A 21,265-nucleotide genomic window follows, 5' to 3' on the forward strand; every position below is an offset into this window, starting at 1 on the left:
ACACTGATCGCTGTATTAATGCCAATGGTCCCGAAAATGTGTCAAAATTGTCTGTGTCCTCCATAATGTTGCAGTCACGATAAAAATCGCTGATCACCGCCATTACTAATAAAAAAAAATATTAATAAAAATGCTATAAAACTATCCCCTATTTTGTAGACGCTATAACATTTGCGCAAATCAATCATTATACGCTTATTGCGATTTTTTTACCAAAATATGTAGAAGAATACGTATCGGTCTAAACTGAGGAAAAAAATTTTTTTTATAGATTTTTGGGGGATATTTATTACAGCAAAAAGTTAAAAATAATGTGTTTTTTCAAAATTGTAGCTCTTTTTTTGTTTATAGCGCAAAAAATAAAAACTGCAGAGGTGATCAAATACCACCAAAAGAAATATTTATTTGTGGGGAAAAAGGACGTCAATTTTGTTTGGGAGCCACACAATTGTCAGTTAAAGCGACGCAGTGCCGAATCGCAAAAAGTGCTCTGGTCTTTGGCCAGCCAAATTGTCCAGGGCTGAAGCGGTTAATCTATCTGCACATATCCTAACATCGGCTGAATTATTTTTATCGAAAAAGTGCCTCCGTTTTTCCCCCTCCACAGAACCAAATAAATTGAGTCTGTTTAAAGATCTAAATAAATGTATTTGTTCTGTTACTCTGAAACGACACTATGCCAAGCTCTTTATCCCCAAGATTCCCAATGGGAATTTGACATCAGAGGTTGCCAATGATGAGGTTACTACTCATCCCCAAGATGAAATTCTGCAGGTCTTTGAAGACCTATGGGCAGAAGGCAATATAGAAAGCCAAACACAATGTCCTTTTCTAGAGCCCGATATTGAACATACTGGTTTTAAACCTCCATCTATATTCAACCCCACTCAGTCGAAAGGTCCACATATTGAGACATTTTATCAAGATGTCTATAAAGATTTTATACAGTTGTGTGACTCCCCAGCCAAGAAGAGGTCTCGTAATCTGAGTACAGCTGAAAGCCAAGTCCTCAAAGATCTAGCAACTAATAAAGATATTATAGTGAAACAGGCTGACAAAGGAGGTAGTCTGGTTGTACAAGACAAATCAGACTACCTCCAGGAGGCGTATCGGCTACTACTAGCCGATACTGATACCTATCTAAAACGTCCTTCTGACCCTCTTCCTCAGTATCAACAGGAACTCACTATTTTGGCTGAAGCAGCCTATCGTGAGGGTGTGTTGAACAATAAAGAGAAGTGCTTTTTGCTTCCAAAAGTGTGCAGCGCCCCTAATTTTTACCATCTCCCCAAAGAGCACAAATCCTTAGTGGACCCTCCAGGTAGGCCGATTGTTGCCAGTAACAACAGCTTTACCAGAGGTCTGTCAATCTATATAGACCATTTATTACAGCCTATGGTCTGCCAATTGGCATCATATATTAAAGATTCTAGCCATGTCATCGACATCTTACAAGACTATTCCGGGCATGATGGGTATCTGTGGGCCTCTTTGGATGTTGCTTCATTGTATACATCAGTACCTCATGAGGTTGGTATTACTGCTGTACAATACTTTCTTCGCAAGAACAGTGGGATGAATTCCAGACAATCAGAGCTCTTAGGTATAGATTTTTGTTTACGGCACAATTATTTTACCTTTTTAGATCAATTTTATTTTCAACGTAAAGGCACAGCAATGGGGGCTAATTTTGCCCCAGTGTACACTAATCTCACTATGGAGTACTGGGAGGAGATGAAGATCTCAGCCAAAAATCCCTTCTTCAGGTACATCATCTTTTATGGTTGCTACATCAAAGATATCTTGCTTATTTGGAGTGGTGGCCCTGACCTTTTTTCCTCCTTTGTTGCCTATTGTAATGACAACATACTGTGATTATCGTTTACACATGTGATAGATCCGAGAGAGTTAGTGGTTCTCGATCTGGTTCTATCTCATGATCAACACAATATCATTACTAGTAATCACAATAAACCTACATTTGGCAATTCATACCTCCATTTTAATAGTTGCCACCACCCAACATGGAAGAAAAACATTCCGGTCAATTTCATAGATTGAGAAGGAATTGTACAAAAACGGAAGACTATACCATACAGGGCGAGTACATATAAAAAAAGTTTGAGGAAAAGGGGTACCCAAAAGATCTGGTTGCGAATGCTTTCCTTTCAAATAAGAATAAACAATCTAAAAATAAAGACAACACCTCTAAAGAAATGGAAAACACAGCTATATTTGTGTCGACTTTCAATACTAAATAAGGGCCATATCAAAAATAATTTATAAACACTATAATATTTTGAAATTAGATCAATATCTATGTTCCTTTGCTTCCTTCCAAACCACAAATAACCTTTAGAAGATCGCGTACTATAAAAAATATTATTGCTCCCATCAAGTTAGAGAAATCAAACAAAAGACCTCTGTTCGACATTAGGATCTATTTTGATAATAGGATAGGTATTTTTTCTCTCGAAAGAGAGGTTGTCTGACTTGCCAATCCATTTCTCATGGATCCTCGAAGATTGTCACTAATAAAGGCAAATCGTTTCAGATTAAACAGTTCATTGCATGCTCAACTGATTTTGTCATCTATGTCCTGCGATGCCCATGCAGTTTCTTAAACTTGGGTCATACGATACGTACCCTGATGGTTGTGTCATACATAGTGTCCCACGCCACTTCCTCCAGGCACATAATAAAGATTTTGAAAGCCTGGAGGATTTTGTGATTGAGGCTATTCCTAAGGGTACACCTACTGACAATGAGAGGTTTTCTCTCCTGTGTCGGAGGGATACTTTTTGGATTTATTTGTTGGGTTCCCTTTCCCCTGAGAGTCTCAACAAGGAACTCAATGTCCTTAGTATTGTTTGACAGTACGTTATCTCTTCTTATGTCTTCAGCCCCACAATATTATACATAACGCTATATGTGCACATGTGTATACGCAAAAAATTATGTTGGGTGCACATAGCTGCACATGTATATATATTTTTTTTCATACATTTGGTTGCTCATAATATAAAGTCACTTTAACAATACAGTGGCAGCCCTTTTTTTGAAGTTAGTCATCACATAATTGTGTCTAGAGTTTTTCTGTCCATAATTATTATTCTCCACTCCTTTTCATTCTGTTGCTTTTTTAGTTTGTATATAGATATGTATATATGTGTGTATTTGCATTCATGTTTACCCTTTACTATTCATATTATTTTTCAATTATATATTTATCTTCCATTTATTTTAATTTATTTTATTTGTATTTTATATATATTTTAATACAAATTCCACCATTGCTATTAATTCTTATTTCAGTGTTTAATTATTTTCAGACTATTTACATTATTGTACAATATGTTGTATATAGGATGAATGCTCTGCAGACTCCTTTTAGGGTGAGTGAGGGGTTAACATCACAATGGAGCTTGTTTTCTTCCCCACCCCCATTTGAATGCTTATATCTCTGCCGCTTGCCTTTGCTCCCGTGATTTTGATAAGGTGCAGGCGCGTGAAACATGTAAGCCACGCCATGGCAACATAGAGCTTGCGGTCCACCTCAATATACCAACATCCTGGCTATTTCTGCTTCCGGCCCGAAGTCCACTTAATTTGGGGCGCCTGGCCACTGTCAGCCCGATCGGCTTCTCTGACTCCATTCTTCAGCGGAGTGCACTATAACACACCTCCCGGTTTGATACCGCGACCAGCCACCAGATTCACAGACATGACCCTGGTTTTTCCACCCTGGTGGCTCCTTCCAGAGTTCCGGTTGTCTACCTTGTGACCGAGAGTTGAAGCCCACCGTTTGATGTTAACCCCTCATCATCTGAACGTCTTGGTGGTATCGCGCTTATTTATTTAACAATATATCAATAATGGCAATTGGTTTTTATGATTGCTTTTGCAAATTTCTACAATTCTATTATCATTGACAGTTGTTTTTAATTCTCTTAAGCGTGCATCAGATAAATCAACTTTACTTGGCTAAAGGCCTGCACGTTTTTATGCTGGTCCCATAGAGCGCTGCTTTTTTGTTCTATATGCTCATCAGTGCCGCCTATCATTGCTCATCAATGCCTCCTACCAGTGCATCTTATCAATGCAGCCTATCAGTGCCCATCAGTGCCACCTATCAGTGCTCATCAATGCTGCCTATCAGTGCCCATCAGTGCCATCTATCAGTGCTCATCAATGCTCCCTACCAGTGCCTCCTCATCAGTGCTGTCTATTAGTGCTCCATGCCCATCAGTGCCGCCTATCAGTGCTCATCAATGCCGCCTATCAGTGCAGCATATCAGTGCCCATCAATGCTGCCTATCAGTGCCACCTATCAGTGCTTACTAATTCCACCTATCAGTGCCTATTAGTGCCTCCTATCAGTGCAGCCTATCAATGCTCATCAATGCTGCCTATCAGTGCCACCTATCAGAGCTCATCAATGTCATCTATCAGTGCCACCTATCAGTGCTCATCGCCTATCAGCGACACCACTCATTTCTCATCAATGTAGCCTAAAAGTGCTGCCTATCAGTGCCCATGAGTGCCGCCTATAAGTGCTCATCAATGTCACCTATCAGTGGCCATCAATGCTGCCTCTCAGTGCTCAATGCTCATCAGTGCCAGCTATCAGTGCTCAACAATGCAGCCTATCGGTGCCCATTAATTCTGCCTATCAGTCCCTCCTATCAGTGCTCATCAATCCCACCTATCAGTGCCCATTAGTGCCTCATATCATTGCTCATTGCAGCACAGCTCTGAGCTATGAGCATCTCTCCCATGGAACAGCTCAGAGCCCGAGAGTCAGCAATGATAGTTCTCTCTCCCCCTTCCCTCCTTCCTCCGTCCCTCGCACAAGATGGAAGAGGAGACAGACGATCTGCTCCTTCTCCCCCTGACCCTCTCCTGTGTGTGTACCATGGGAAGTCAAGTGTGAAGTCAAGCAAAGCAATACAAGTGCTGCCCTTGTTAACGTCCTTCTGAAATGTACGTTTCTGGCCCAGAGCAGTTCAAGAATTGCAACTTCCCTGAGTGTTCTGGGTCACCATTTATTGTAGAGGATCTGTATGAGAGCCAGGTCAGGCAGTTGGGTAGCATTTGTCGAAGTTGGGCAGTGGTATCTCACCTGAAGATAGGTTATCTTATATTGGTTAAAGTTTGGAACTGATACAAAATATTCTCCATTTGTTCAGAGAGATTCTTTGAAGACCATGAAAACATAGTGGAAATCTTATCGGACTGGACGAGAGACAGTGAGAACAAAATCCGCTTTCTAAAAAAAAATGAAAAATATGCTGTTTTTAAGAACCCTCAGGTAAGTTTGTCTATGTTGATTAGCATAAAAATGCATACAGATTAAAGGACAGTTTATGGATTGTATAAAAAGCCCACAGTCTCCCTCTTTAGTCCCCTTAACTAGCTTGGGGGCAGAAACGAAGGAGGTAAGGGAGTCTATGGGTCACAGTAATGTCCCAGAGACATTCATAGGACTTACCTGTACAGCAAGAGCAACATCCCATTAAAATCTATTGGACTTTAGTACGTAGGAAGGGGCAACCTGTAATTAGATTGTTCCAGGCCAGTATGTAGACAATGCAAGAGAGAGGTGCTATCAAAGGAGGTACTTTGAGTAAGCAACTGGGGGGAAAGTGAAACTAGCTGGTTTAAAGAATTAGTAAACGTGTTATCCCATAAAGGTTGTTTCTGGAAAAATACTTCTGTTTTGTCTTGCTGTGGGTAAGTTGAATCATATGAGGGATTTTTATGCCTGAGGGAATCCTGTGGTGGTCAAACCCCACTGAAAGTCCCATGTGGCAAGTAAGAAGCTAAATGTCTCACAATTAACTAATTGAGAAGCCAATATACTGTATAGGGAATCGCACCTCTCAAAGGCTCCTGCATCCCCTCTTGTTAGCTCTGTATCCCCACACTGGGTGCTGGCCTCCGCAGGAGCACGTTCTGCAATATTAAACTCAGGATAGCATTCAAAATCGATCAATCACGTCCTGTAGTAACCTTGCAGGCTTCAGTCCCCACATCTTAGCCACACCATTCTGATGGGTTTCACTCTGAACGGGCTTAGTTGTAAAGGTGAAGCATGCAAAATTACTACAGGGCTTGATTGACCAATTTGGAGTGCAGTCCTGGGTTTAATATTGTAATTGAGAAGTTAGCTTTATTGGGTAGGGCCAGAGAGAGATCTTGCCACTGGAGCCTTCAAGCATTATTTAAATTCAGTACTTCAAAACTGCATTCCTAACTAGATAATTTTCCTATAAATAAATGGTCCAAAACCAACACATAGTCAGACATATAATCCAAATCTGCATTTAAAGCAATATAAAAAAAGAACTCATCAGGAATCCACTTGTTACTTCTTCCTCCATCTTTGAAACCAACCTGGTTGGCTTTGCCTCGCATGATCTCTATGTGAAAGCATGAGATATTCTAACTATTAATTACTGGTCTTTGTAGTCAATCATCAAAGTAGTTTCTGCTACTATACAGCTTTGCAATTACTGAGGTGAAGAAGAATATATGTGCCACTAATATTATGTGTGTTTAATTTATGTTTTCTTGGGGATTAGATCATTCAGGTGATTGATCTTTTAAGCTGTTTACTTCAAGTAATTGTGTTTGACTGTGTAACGGAATGTAACACAACCCGCTTGAGTGCTTCCATCAGTACACAGCCTCCTCTAGTCTGAACATCAGATATCAGATATTACAGCCCATATATTGTAAAAACCCGACGAGACTAGCTCAGTTACAAAACTGCAACATGGAATTCTTTATTGGATAAATTCACACAGATATATACACCAGGAGGACATTTCCCCACCCCACCCTCCTTTCTGATCATATTACCCTAGAAAATTGTAACCAGAAACAGAATTAACATAGCTAATTAACTAATCATTTAAACAGCCTAGGTGACTCAAAGGTCTAACCTTTCAGGGCAGACTTGCTGCCTTTTAGCTCAGCTCTTTCAATTAGCAGGTATAGTTCAGAATCAAATAAACCAGGAATAGTCTTTGTATATTTCGTGGGAGATATGGTGGATAAATATTACTGTTTAATTTTAAGTAATCCAAGCCATGTTTTCTTGGTCATCCTGTGCCCCTAATAGACACAGTGTAACTTAGGAGGTGCATGGGGAGCTGAAGCAAGGGTTTCCCAACCTCTCCAAGCGAATCTGGGGTTCCACCAGCCCCCTGCCCAAAGTGACTCCAATCACAGACCGGACACAAACCAGGTCAATTGAGTCTATTATCTCATTTTGGTGCAATGCTTTCCTGATGGTAATTGCACCAGATTGGGCATGAAATAAATATAAGTTTCAGTTGTGTTTATATTCTGTCTGACTGATTTTATGACCCTCACTACAACCAGTCATGGTATGGCTTTCCTGATGCCCTTACAAACTGATGTATCCGAGCTTATCTTTTCATCTTTGAATCATCTTTGAACATGTTGACTTCAATTAGTGTCTACAGGACTCACAACTCTGTGCCACTCTAGTTGCCATTATGTCTAAGGAGCATATCAAATCAATTGTTCCTTGTAGTGGTTGGGTGTGTGAGAGGAAGACACTGCTTTGGGACATTCAAGTTCAATAATGCTCAGGGCACAATATTGAAGTTAGACTTTACCTTTCAGTTTTAACTGAACTTTACCTTAATGGCCAGATGACAACAGAAGTAAATGTTCATTGCACATTGCCAATACTGGAAATCCTTTTCATGTGAAAGCAAAGATGATGAATTTCACATTTAGATGTGGGAGTAATGAAATGCTAATTGTAACCCAATTTCTTACACTGTAGCATCTGTTGCATACATTTACATAAAGATGTGACCTTTAATACACAGATGTATGGGACTCTGTAACTCGGCAAAAGGAGAAATACTGTGCAGTATTTCTCCTTGTGATGAGCAAATGGGAAACGTTACAATAATGGAAAAGTGACCACCAACTGTGCAGAAACAATGACACGCTGGGAATACTCTGAACATCGCCAATTCTGCAATGTTTCCAATCAGGTGCTCAACACAGCTGAACGAAAAAAAAAGGGTTTATCTTAGAAAAACAGGCGCTGTGAGAGACAATACAAAATAAGCACTCTGTTTTCTGTTTGGACGAGACAGACTATTTACTGTATATTTGGTGAATTCCCCTCTAGTTGTCAAGAGATGAGCAGGGAAAGTTACAGTTCACCTATTGTGTTTACAAAAAAGGTTAAAAAAAAACTTTTAGCAATGTGTTAAAATAGTAATTGACAGTGATCTGTCCCTGAGTAACATGCCCTTCTTCCTCTTTGAATTTCTGGTGGCCATGTTCTGTTTATTCCATATGTGCACTGCATTTAGGTTATGGTATTTTAAAGGGTCAGTGTACCAAAAAGTAATATTGTAGTTGCAGATAGCAGTATGGCCTAACTTTAAGTCCAGCTCCAGATGCAATAAACTTACCAGGGTCAAAGTTGTTAAACACTCCTTTGCCTGAAAAGCCACCTCCTATAATGTACGCTCTCCATCAATGGGAGAGGAAGCCTTCTGTTAAAGTGGAAGTAAACCCATGGATTTAAACAGTTAAAAAAAAGGCATGCCAGGAATGCTAACTGCACATTGGCTGTGCTCTCAGCCAAATGATCAAACCATCCAATGGCTGGTGTCATAACGAATCACATGTGCAGCACCATAGCAGTTGAAGATTAAACAGAGGCAAAGATGGCAGCTTCCTTGGCTGAAAACGATAGGGGAGTTTACTTCCACTTTAACTCTCCCTCCATAGGGAGGAGCTTTAGTGGGGAGAGTTTTTCCTTCTGCACAGACTGTGTGCCTGGATTGAGGCCCTGGGGCTGGAGCTCAGGGCATTTTCTATAGACAGGGTGTGTGCTTGGTGTCCATATGTTCCTACAACTGGCCCTACTATGTGAATTTTGTCTGATTCCCAATGAACCAGCTGAAATTTACTCCATGGGTGACATAGTCAAAGGAGCCAGGCAAAAAAGTTTAGGCCAAAAAGCAGCTGCATCCAATCTGATTTCTGGATTCTGTATGCTTCTTGTGACCCACCCAATGACTTCTAGCTAAGTACCTGTAGGAGCCCCTTGTGAGTTTCCACTGCTTTTAGCTGACTGTCTTACCAAGTTTAAGTAATGCTTTGAACACTGTCCTCAAGTGTGGACCGACATACTAAATGTGATCTATTCTAGGACCAGACTGTCCTATGGTGGAGTCCCACTTGTTTTGACAAGACCCCTTTAAAATGGAGAAACTATAGTGCTAACAACATCAAGGCATTAAATGTAAGAACTCCCACCCAGTTAAAAATGACCTGCTATCAGTGGCGGCTGGTGCTCCATTTTTTTGGGGGGGGGGGGCAGCAAACAAACCACCCGATTTCCCCCCTCCTCTGTTGGTGGTACTCATGTGGTTGGGCTCTGGCTTGTGTGTTGGTAGCGATGCAGAGCAGAGAGATCGCTCCAATGAGGAGGGCCATCTCCCGGATCTCCCCATACTTCCTCCCCAGTACTGGACAATATGGTCGCTTCTCCTCTCAGCCAATCAGGTCTTAAGACCCACTTCCTGATTGGCTGGGAGGAGAAGCAGAAAGACAATAGCAGATATTAATTTGCTTTTGTCACACAACCTGGTGGGCTCAGGGCACAGTGCCCATCCTTTTTTGAAGCCAATTTAAGCCTCAGTCTCTAATCACATGCTTAAAAGAAAGAAACCCTCATTTAAATTCAATGCGTCCAGTGTACTGCATGTAGATTAGGGGCCAGGTGCATGGATTAGGTGAGTGGCCGCCACTGCCTGCTACCTAGGTGCTGCTACAGCTTTAAAAAAAAGTATTGGCTATCATGAGGTTGGGGTCATGTCACATGTAGGGATGAGCCGAACACCCCCCCCCCCCCCCCCCCCGGTTTGGTTCATGGCAGAACATACGAACGGACCGAAAGTTTGTGCAAACATTCGAACACCATTAAAGTGTATGGTACCCGAACGTGAAAAACCAAAAGTTCAAATTTGAAAGGCTAATATGCAAGTTATTGTCCTAAAAAGTGTTTGGGGACCCGGGTCCTGCCCCAGGGGACATGTATCAATGCAAAAAAAAGTTTTAAAAATTGCAATTTTTCCAGGAGCAGTGATTTTAATAATGCTTAAAGTGAAAAAATAAAAGTGAAATATTCCTTTAAATATCGTACCTGGGGGGTGACTATAGTATGCCTGTAAAGTGGCATGTGTTTCCCACAGTCCTTGCACAAAATGAAATTTCTAAATTAATGAAAGTAATTAAAAACTGCTTGCAGCTGTAATGTAATGTCGGGTCCTAGCAATATGGATGAAAATTATTGAGAAAAATGGCGCCCCCCGCCGCCCCCCACCCATTACCAGGCCCTTTGGGTCTTGTATGGATATTAAGGGGAACCCCCCGCACCAAAATTAAAAAGGGAAGGTGTGGGGCCCCCAAGCCCTATATACTCTGAACAGTAGTATAAAGGCAGTCCAAACAAGCCAGGGACTGTAGGTTTGTCCTTAACCACTTGCCGACCGCCGCACGACGATATACGTCGGCAGAATGGCACGGGCAGGCATATGGGCGTATATATAAGTCCCTGCCTGCCCGCGGGTGGGGGGCCCGATCGGGCCCCCCCCCGGTGCCTGCGGCGGTCGGCATTTCTTCGAGAGCGATCCGGGATGAGGGGGCGGCCATTCATTCATGGCCACCCCCTCGCGATCGCTCTCGACGAATGGAAATCCCCGGTGACATCACTTCCTCTCCTGTAATGTAAACACAGGAGAGGAAGTGATGTATTCTCTCCTCCGTGTCGGTATTTTCCGTTCCGACACGGAGGAGAGCGGATCGGTGAGTTGCACCAACACTCTACACACACAGTAGAACATGCCAGGCACACTCACACCCCCCCTTTACCCCCCGATCACCCCCCCAATTACCCCTGCCCCCCAGTCACAGTGACACCAATGTCATTTTTTTTTTTTTTTTTTTTTTTTTTGCATTGGTGTCATTTGTGACTGTAATAACTGTTAGGGCAGTTAGAGTTAGCCCCCTTTAGTTCTAATGTACCCCCCTAACCCCCCCAATAAAGGTTTAACCCCGTGATCACCCCCCGTCGCCAGTGTCACTAAGGCTGGGTTCACATTGCAGCGGTTTATGAGAACGAATGTGATTCGCACCGCACTGCAGTGCAAATCACATCCGATCTCTGTGCGATTCGAGTTCAGCCATTCGCCGCACCCGCCGCACCCGCCACACCCGCCGCACCCGCCGCAAATTCGCACGGGACCCTTTTTTTGGCCCGCAGCAGAATCGGATCGCATGGGTGTTCACACCATGCGATCCGAGTTTGCAGATCGCACTGCGATATGCGAACTGATCTGGGGGTGTCAGTAACATTTCACTGACACTCCCAGCAGTTCGCATAGGGCAGTGTGAACTGCCGCCGGGAGGCATGCGATGCGGGAACCCGCCGCGGATTTGCGGCGTTTCCGCATCGCTCCAGTGTGAACCCAGCCTAATAAGCGATCATTTTTCTGATCGCCGTATTAGTGTCACAGGTGACGCTAGTTAGGCAGGTAGGTATTTAGGTTCGCCGCAGCTTTTTATAGCGCCAGGGACCCCCATATACTACCGCATAAAGCCCCCTGATTGCCCCCTAGTTAACCCTTTCACCAGTGATCACCATATAACTGTTACAGGTGACGCTGGTTGGTTAGTTATTTTTTTATAGTTTCAGGGCACCCGCCATTTATTACCTAATAAAGGTTTAACCCCCTGATCACCCGGCGGGTGTCATTTGTGACTAATAACTGTTAGGGCAGTTAGGGTTAGCCCCCTTTAGTTCTAAGGTACCCCCCTAACCCCCCCAATAAAGGTTTAACCCCGTGATCACCCCCCGTCGCCAGTGTCACTAAGGCTGGGTTCAGATTGCAGCGGTTTGAGAACGGATGTGATTCGCACCGCACTGCAGTGCAAATCACATCCGATCTCTGTGCGATTCGAGTTCAGCCATTCGCCGCACCCGCCGCACCCGCCGCACCCGCCGCAAATTCGCACGGGACCCTTTTTTTGGCCCGCAGCAGAATCGGATCGCATGGGTGTTCACACCATGCGATCCGAGTTTGCAGATCGCACTGCGATATGCGAACTGATCTGGGGGTGTCAGTAACATTTCACTGACACTCCCAGCAGTTCGCATAGGGCAGTGTGAACTGCCGCCGGGAGGCATGCGATGCGGGAACCCGCCGCGCATTTGTGGCGTTCCCGCATCGCTCCAGTGTGAACCCAGCCTAATAAGCGATCGTTTTTCTGATCGCTGTATTAGTGTCACAGGTGACGCTAGTTAGGCAGGTAGGTATTTAGGTTCGCCGCAGCTTTTTATAGCGCCAGGGACCCCCATATACTACCGCATAAAGCCCCCTGATTGCCCCCTAGTTAACCCTTTCACCAGTGATCACCATATAACTGTTACAGGTGACGCTGGTTGGTTAGTTATTTTTTTATAGTTTCAGGGCACCCGCCATTTATTACCTAGTCTCACTAGTGTACCCCTAAATTTAGGGGTGTCTACTTTCCAAAATGGGGTCATTTGGGGGGGGTTTGTGCCATCTTGGCATTTTATGGCCTTCAAAACTGTAACGCCCTTAGAAAGCCTGAAGGCGGTGCTTGGTTTTCGGGGCCCCGTACGCGGCTAGGCTCCCAAAAAGTCCCACATATGTGGTATCCCCGTACTCAGGAGAAGCAGCAGAATTTATTTTGGGGTGTCATTTCACATATGCCCATGGCATGCGTGAGCAATATATCATTTAGTGACAACTTTGTGAAAAAAAAAAAAAAAAAAAAAAGTTTGTAATTTTCCCGCAACTTGTGGCAAAATATAAAATATTCCATGGACTCAACATGCCTCTCAGCAAATAGCTTGGGGTGTCTACTTTCTAAAATGGGGTCATTTGTGGGGGTTTTGTGCCATCTTGGCATTTTATGGCCTTCAAAACTGTAATAGGTAGTGAGGAGTGAAGTCAAATATTTACGCCCTTAGAAAGCCTGAAGGCGGTGCTTGGTTTTCGGGGCCCCGTACGCGGCTAGGCTCCCAAAAAGTCCCACATATGTGGTATCCCCGTACTCAGGAGAAGCAGCAGAATTTATTTTGGGGTGTCATTTCACATATGCCCATGGCATGTGTGAGCAATATATCATTTAGTGACAACTTTGTGAAAAAAAAAAAAAAAAAAAAAAAGTTTGTAATTTTCCCGCAACTTGTGGCAAAATATAAAATATTCCATTAACTCAACATGCCTCTCAGCAAATAGCTTGGGGTGTCTACTTTCTAAAATGGGGTCATTTGTGGGGGTTTTGTGCCATCTTGGCATTTTATGGCCTTCAAAACTGTAATAGGTAGTGAGAAGTGAACTCAAAAATTTACGCCCTTAGAAAGCCTGAAGGCGGTGCTTGGTTTTCGGGGCCCCGTACGCGGCTAGGCTCCCAAAAAGTCCCACATATGTGGTATCCCCGTACTCAGGAGAAGCAGCAGAATTTATTTTGGGGTGTCATTTCACATACGCCCATAGCATGTGTGAGCAATATATCATTTAGTGACAACTTTGTGTAAAAAAAAAAAAAAAAATTTTTTTTTGTCATTATTCAATCGCTTGAGGCAAAAAAATAAAATATTCAATGGGCTCAACATGCCTCTTATCAATTTCCTTAGGGGGTCTACTTTCCAAAATGGGGTCATTTGGGGGGGTTTTGTACTGCCCTGCCATTTTAGCACCTCAAGAAATGAGATAGGCAGTCGTAAACTAAAAGCTGCGTAAATTCCAGAAAACGTACCTTAGTTTGTAGATGTGACAACTTTTGCGCAAACCAATAAATATACAATTATTGACTTTTTTTTTACCAAAGACATGTGGCTGAATACATTTTGGCCTAAATGTATGACTAAAATTGAGTTTATTGGATTTTTCTAATAACAAAAAGTAGAAAATATCATTTTTTTTCAAAATTTGCGGTCTTTTTACGTTTATATCGCAAAAAATAAAAATCGCAGAGGCAATCAAATACCATCAAAAGAAAGCTCTATTTGTGGGAAGAAAAGGACGCAAATTTTGTTTGGGTACAACATTGCATGACCGCGCAATTACCAGTTAAAGCAGCGCAGTGCCAAAGTGTAAAAAGACCTCTGGTCATTTACCAGCAAAATGGTCCGGTCTGAAAGTGGTTAAGTTAAATCTGTTTGTAATTTGGAACAGGTACATTTTGTAAGTGTAGCTCCAGCCATTTATTTTGCTGTCTGTGCCCCTGTTCAGAAGATTTCACCTCACTTTCTGTCCCAATGGCAATTGGATTTAGAAAATTTGGGGTTATTAGGGAAACAAGGATTGGTGATAAAGCATCAGTGGAGACACATTTTTCGCATATTAACTCTTAGATGAGGGAATTTCCCTTCCTAGGGGTAGATTTCCTCTCACTTCCTGTTGTCTACCTCCATTTGTAAGTAGGAGTCGTTTGTAAGCCGGATGTTTAAAAGTAGGGGACCGCCTGTATTTACTATACAGCCTGCCCTATATACTCTGCAGAAAATTGGGCCTTAGGTGTTGGTGGTACCAGAACACTGTAAGCCCTCACAGTTACTCTTGGTGGGTGCTGGAAAGGGCCCTGCTGTGCTGTAATTACATGCCCCTGTTAAACAGAGGCAGAAAAATTGGGCCTTTGTTGGTGGCATGGTGATGGTGCCACAACACTGTAAACCCTCACAGTTACTCTTGGTGGGCGCAGAAATGGGCCCTGCTGTGAAATATTAGATCAAAAATTGTAATTACACGCCCCTGTTAAACAAGGGCAGAAAAATTGGGTCTTAGGCAGTGGTGGCAGTGCCACAACACTGTAACCCCTCACAGATTCTGTTGTTGAGCACAGGAACGAGCCCTGCTGTGAAATATTAGAGCAAATATTGTAATTACATGCACCGTTAACCACTTGCCGACCGGGCCATAGCTGAAACACGGCTACAGAGTGGTCAGTTTTTTTTGGGAGCGGACGTCTTCCCAGAATCTTGCTTTCGTGGATGGGCACGATCCCGCAAACATCCGTGACTGCCGGGTCCAGAAAGACATCACGGATTACAGTAAATGGGTGCTGGTAGTGGCCATTTACCAAGTGATCGCTCCATCAAATGACAGAGCGGTCACTTGTAAAGTAACTGGCGTCATGTCATGACGCATGTTCATCCCTCCCCTCTCTGTACAGCTCGGTACTGTGCAAGGGGAGAGGGGGAGAGATTGTAGCAACGCTGTGGGCTGGATGTGTAGTGCCCACAGTGCTGCTCTGTGACAATACTCTGCAGTATTCTGCCCATACTGTGCAATACTCTGCCAGTACCCTGCAACACTGTGCAATACTCTGAAACACTGTGCACTACTCTGCCAATACTCTGCAACACTGTGCAATACTCTTCAATACTCTGCAACACCGCAATACTCTGAAATACTCTGCCAATACTCTGCAATAAATTTTAACAGAAACAAAGAATTTATTTTATTTTTCTTACCGAATTTTCAGTCTTTTTTGATTTATAGAGCAAAAAATAAAAACCCAGCGGTGATTAAATACCACCAAAAGAAAGCTCTATTTGTGTGAAAAAAAGGACAAACATTTCATATGGGTACAGTGTTGCATGACTGAGTAATTGTCATTCAAAATGTGAGAGCACCGAAATCTGAAAACTGGTCTGGTTAGGAAGGGGGTTTAAGTCTGATCTTGCCCCTAGGTATCCATGCACCATATAAATCAGGCACTGGTTGCTGAAACCGATCAGACCTTGGGGCTGCTGACTAAAGAATTGTCTGAATGCATCGGTCAGACGGCCACCTTCTCCACCGCTCCTTCTGTGACTGACTGAAGCCTCAGCAACACGTTGTCCAGGAGGACCAGGAGATTGTAACCTCCCAGGCTCTGGAAACGCATTGCACAAACTTTTCTGCAAGGCCTCCAGAAGATGTTTCATCCTCTGCTCCCTCTGCGAAGGCTGGATAAGTTCCGCAACCTTACCCTTGTAACGTGGATCAAGAAGGGTTGCCAGCCAGTAATAATCCCTCTCCTTGATACCACAAATCCAAGGGTCCTTTCAGAGGTTTTGCAGGATCAGGGAGGCCATGCAGCAAAGGTTTGCTGAGGCATTTTGATCCGGAGTCCTCTGGGTCACTAAGGATGACATGATCCACAGCCACCTCCTCCCAGCCACGTACAAGTCCATGGGTTTCTGGGGACTGAAAATGATTCCTTGAAGACTGCTGCTGATGCTGAGTGCTAGGCTCCAACTCCATACTAACACAATCCTCATCCTCCTCCTCCTCTTCCTGTGTGATCGGCGGGCCTGCAGGAATACTGTCTGGATAAAGGGGGCCTTGAGAGGTAAGGAAGTCCTCTTCTTCCTCCCTCTGTTCTTCCTCAAGTGCCCTATCCATTATTCCATAAAGGAAGACAAGAGGGACAGTATCACTGACGCATTCACTGTTACTGCTGACCATCCTCGTGGCCTCCTCAAATGGTGACAGGACAGTGCATGCATCCTTGATCAGTAGCCACTGGCATGGCGAAAAAGAAGCAAAGTTCCACTGACCCTGTCCTAGTGCCATACTTGCACAGGTATTCATTGATGGCCCCCTGCTGTGTGTGCAGCCCCTAATGCATTGCTGACGTTGAGTTCCAACTGGTGGGCATGTCCCAAATGAGGCGGTTGGTGGGTAGGTTGCATTCCCTTTGAATGTCAGCCAGCTGAGCACTGGCATTATATAACTGTCAGAAATGTCCAGAGACTTTCCTGGCCTGCCTCAGGGGATCCTGCAAGCCGGGGTACCTACACAAGAACTGCTGCACCACCAAATTAAGGATGTGAGCCCAACAGGGAACATGGGTCAAGTCGCAAACCACCATTCCTGGCTGAAGCTGGCATGGTGTGAACCACCTCTCAGTCTGCCCCTGCAAAGCTGACAGAATCACTGCTCCAGTATGGCTCCTGTCCCCTAAGTAGACCAACTCAAGCACTGCATGGCATCTTTTTTGCCTGAGTGCTTGCGTAGCCCCTTGAAAGCATAGGGAGCACCGCTGGTTCCAAGGACAAAGCTGCAGAGGAAGAGGCCATAGAGAAAGAAGAAGAGGAGGGGTTGGAGGAGAGAGGTGTGGCAGAATCACCACTACCAGCATTTTGGAGGTGTGGTGGAGGAACAAGCTCCAACAATACTGCACATTGTCCTGCATCCATCCCAGCTGCCAACAGAGTTACCTAGTATGCCGTGAAAGAAAGGTAATGTCCCTGTCCATGTCTGCTGGACCATGAGTCAGCGGTTATATGCACCTTACCGCTGACCGCCCTGTCCAACAAGGCCAAGACATTGCCTTTCACATGCCGGTAGAGAGCTGGAATGGCCTTCCCGTGAAAAGAAACACAAATTCAGGAAAGGGAGCAGAGTCTACCACCTGAAAAGGCAGCAGTTGGAGTGCTGGCAATTTAGTCAAGCTAGCATTCAGCCACTGTGGATGGCTGAGACCGAATTTCTTTAGACGGTTTAGCAACTGGGGTAGGGAAATTTGCCTGCTACAATCAGATGTTGGTGTAGCGATAGCAGATTGCCCACAAGTACTTGACATACCTAATTCTACACCTTCATTCCTCTCAGTGCAGCTTTCTGAGAGGACTGAATGTATAGTGGGGTTGGAGATCTCGAGCTGATGAGGAGCAAGGAGAGGTCCGCCTTGTTCTTTGGTGTGGGTCTTTTAAGTACATTGCCAACAGACTGCATGGGAAGTCGACATATGTCAAGCATGTGGTGCCCAAGCGGCTGCTGTTTTGGCCACACTTGATATGTTTCAGACATATGTTGCAAACAGCAACAATGCGATTTGCTGCACACGTATCAAAAAGGGCCCACACCAAAGAACTTTTCAAAATACGTGGGGAGTCAGCAGCGTCCTGCACATGCAGAGCTCTGCGGTGTTGCTGCCCTTAATCTGGCCCCTGGAGGGCATCCTGCCTCGTTTGAGATGTGCCTCCTCCTCCTCTCTTCTATCAGGCACCCACGTAGAGTTAGTGACCTCATCATCCCCTCCCTCCTCATCACTGGATCAAAACCTGGCAGTATGCTGCAGCTGAGGGAACATGACTGCCAGTTTCCTATCCTTCTTGGGCACCCCCTCTCTCTGGGCTCACGTTACTGCCTTCCTCAATCTGGATACCATCATCAGAGCCTTCAAAACAATGTGCATCCTCCTACAGCATGTACTTGAGGTCGAACAGTTTGGGGGACTCCTCCGTGCATGATGGCGGGGCTAGGGAAGGAGTGACTGATGACATTGAGCTGATGGAATAGGCCGCTTTGGCAGCTGCATTATCAGACAAACTACTCTGAGCCTGGGTGACAGAGGATGAGGATGAGGAGGATGAGGATGGCTTGGTTATCCACTCTACCAACTCTTAAGCATGTTGTGGATCAACATGGCCAGCTGCTGAAAAAAAGGACAAGCGTGCCCCACTGCCACGTTCTGAAGATGCACCATGACCATCACTGTTGGCTGTAGACATAGAGCCTGCTTGCCCTCTTTTAGTGGCCTGTGAGCATCTACCTCTCCTTGGTGGCCTTCCAGACATGCTGTAAAATTTTATTAGCAAAACACCGCCTGAAGTTTACTAGAAAAAGTACACCAGGAAGGGCCTGCAGTCAGATACTAGAATGCAGTGGATATATATATATATGTAGGAGACTGTATATATATATTTAATGCACTGCAGATCACTGAATCACCTGCCTGCCTGAAAGTGAATTTAAAAACATACACCAAGAATGGCCTGCATCCCAGATATAGGCTTGGCTAGACTGGAATGCAGTGGATATATGTAGGAGACTGTATATAAATATTTTATGCACTGCAGATCACTGAATCACCTGCCTGAAAGTATATTTGAAAACGTACACCAGGAATGGCCTGCAGTCAGATATAGGCTTGGCTAGACTGGAATGCTGTGGATATATATATGTAGGAGACTGTATATATATTAATGCACTGCAGTTCACTGAATCACCTGCCTGCCAGAAGTATATTAGAAACAGTACACCAGGAACAGCCTGCAGTGAGATATAGCTAAACTGTATGCAGTGGTTATGTATATATATATATATATATATATATATATATACGAGACTGAGTGTGTATATATATATATATATATATATATATATATATATATATATATATATATATATATATATATATATACTGTGTATATATATATATATATATACATATATATATGTATATATATATATATGTATATATATATATATATATATATATATATACAAGCCTGGGTGTGTATATATATATATATATATATATATATATATATATATGTATTATACACTAAATACACTGCAGCTAACTGAATGGCCTGCCTGCTCAATATAAATGAAATGACACTCTCTCTCGGGCAATGCCAGCAACACACTACACAGGGCCGATGTGTAGGCGGCCTTATATAGTGTGGGGTGTGGACTTAACCCCCTGAGCCACCCTGCCTTTGGCCAATTATGTCTCTCTTTGCTGAGCATGCAATAGTGCATGCTTGGCCAATCATCAGACAGCAATGCACTGTGATGTCGCAGTGCATTATGAAGCGCGACGCACTGCTCGAATTTGGCGCGAAAGCCCCACAATGTTCGTATTTCGACGAACGATCGAACAGCCAATGTTCGAGTCAAACTCATATTCAACCCAAACATAAAGCTCATCCCTAGTCACATGTCTCCTACTCCCCAAAACACCAATACATATACATTTCCCAAAATTTGCTATCTGTCTGCAAAGCTAAGCAATGCCACTATTCCAGGAAAGTTGCAGTTTGATGTCTCATTAACAGAAAAAATAACTTAAAATATAAGAATGCTGAGTCTAAAGCAACAATAAACAGAGCCAGGAAAACTAAATAAGCAATTGTCTGCTTATGATTATTGCCACGTGTGATGTTCAGGGCTGTAGAGTAAGGAATTTTTACAATATTCAGCAATATAATCAGACACATACAAGGCAAATAAACAGAATCAAAGATGGATCAGTTGATGTTGGCGTAAAGATCTTTTGGCATACTGTAAACAGGAGCAAATTGTTAAGACAACATATCTTTGGCATAATTGTTTCATTGTCATAGTATAGTATTTATCATCATACATTTCACCTGAGGTTTTGGTTAGTTTTAGGTTAGGGATAAGGTTTAGGCTGTGATTAAAGTAGAACTATAGGCAAGACGTTGTTTTTCATTTTGGATAGAGTAAGGGAAGATTAAATCCTCTGCCAACTTTTTTTTTATGCCATCTGTGTCCCAATGGGGCAATTTACTTTAATTTCCTATCCCATAGCTAAAACAGGAAGTGAGAGGAAATCCCTGCAAATTAAGAGAAACCTTTGGGGACCCCCAGGTCATCGGTACTAGTGTCCCCATTGGAAGATTTCCCCTCTATTACTTTTCTGGGGACAACCCAAAAACATTCCATGATAATGGTAAACAGGGAAAATTGTGAGGGTGAATCTCCCTAGTAGAGGTACAGACACCAACAAATACCTGACAGGTGTTCTAATATCTCTCCACTCTGTCCAGAACGAAAGTCAGCCATAGACTGTTCAAATCATGTCCATGTATGGGCAGGCTGATAGTACCCAAGTTGATCAATGCAAGTTGATTGATCAATTGACTTGGGTACAACCAGCTTGTCGGCTATTTTATGCAATAATTGCCAGCAGCTATAGCCACTAGCATTAATCACCGTGTGTTCTCCTGGCTGGGACGGCTCCCCCTGAGCTTAAAGTTAGTGAATCATTTTTAATTGTGCTTTGATTCAAGAGGTAGAATTCTCAGTGGATTATAAAATTAGGCATTTTAATATGGACTTTAATAAAATGAAGAAAATATTTGAAAAGGCTTCTTTGACTGTTTCGGTATGGTACTCATAAATTTCCTTTATTGTGGAAGTAGTTTGATCACATCAGAGGAAGAAAGCTGCATATACCTTTTCTTTGCTTCCCCATCACTCCATTCAGCCATAGTGTCATGTGGAAGAAAGTCATATGATCCTTCATATCCATACATAACAGGTGCTTTTCTTTAATTCTGGTGGCCAACTGGAGCAAAGAGGAGGTGAGTATGTGTAACTGAGGACTGCAGTGATTAAGTGAACCCATTGCTTCAACCTGCATG

The 21,265-nt window shown here is 43.4% G+C and overlaps 1 protein-coding gene across 1 annotated transcript in view; it reads left to right on the top strand.

Moving 5' to 3' along the window:
* Window positions 1-21,265, top strand: part of APBB1IP (amyloid beta precursor protein binding family B member 1 interacting protein) — a 191,392-nt gene that overhangs the window by 98,273 nt on the left and 71,854 nt on the right. Inside the window, exon 7 of the mRNA XM_077490997.1 lies at window positions 5,190-5,311. Coding sequence (XP_077347123.1) covers window positions 5,190-5,311 — 122 coding nt within the window. The remainder of the gene's footprint in view (window positions 1-5,189; window positions 5,312-21,265) is intronic.

The sequence above is a fragment of the Lithobates pipiens genome, unplaced genomic scaffold (assembly GCF_037356315.1).
Source record: "Lithobates pipiens isolate NorthernLeopardFrog02 unplaced genomic scaffold, aLitPip1_a1.2 Scaffold_19, whole genome shotgun sequence".
NCBI classification, from domain to species: Eukaryota; Metazoa; Chordata; class Amphibia; order Anura; family Ranidae; genus Lithobates; species Lithobates pipiens.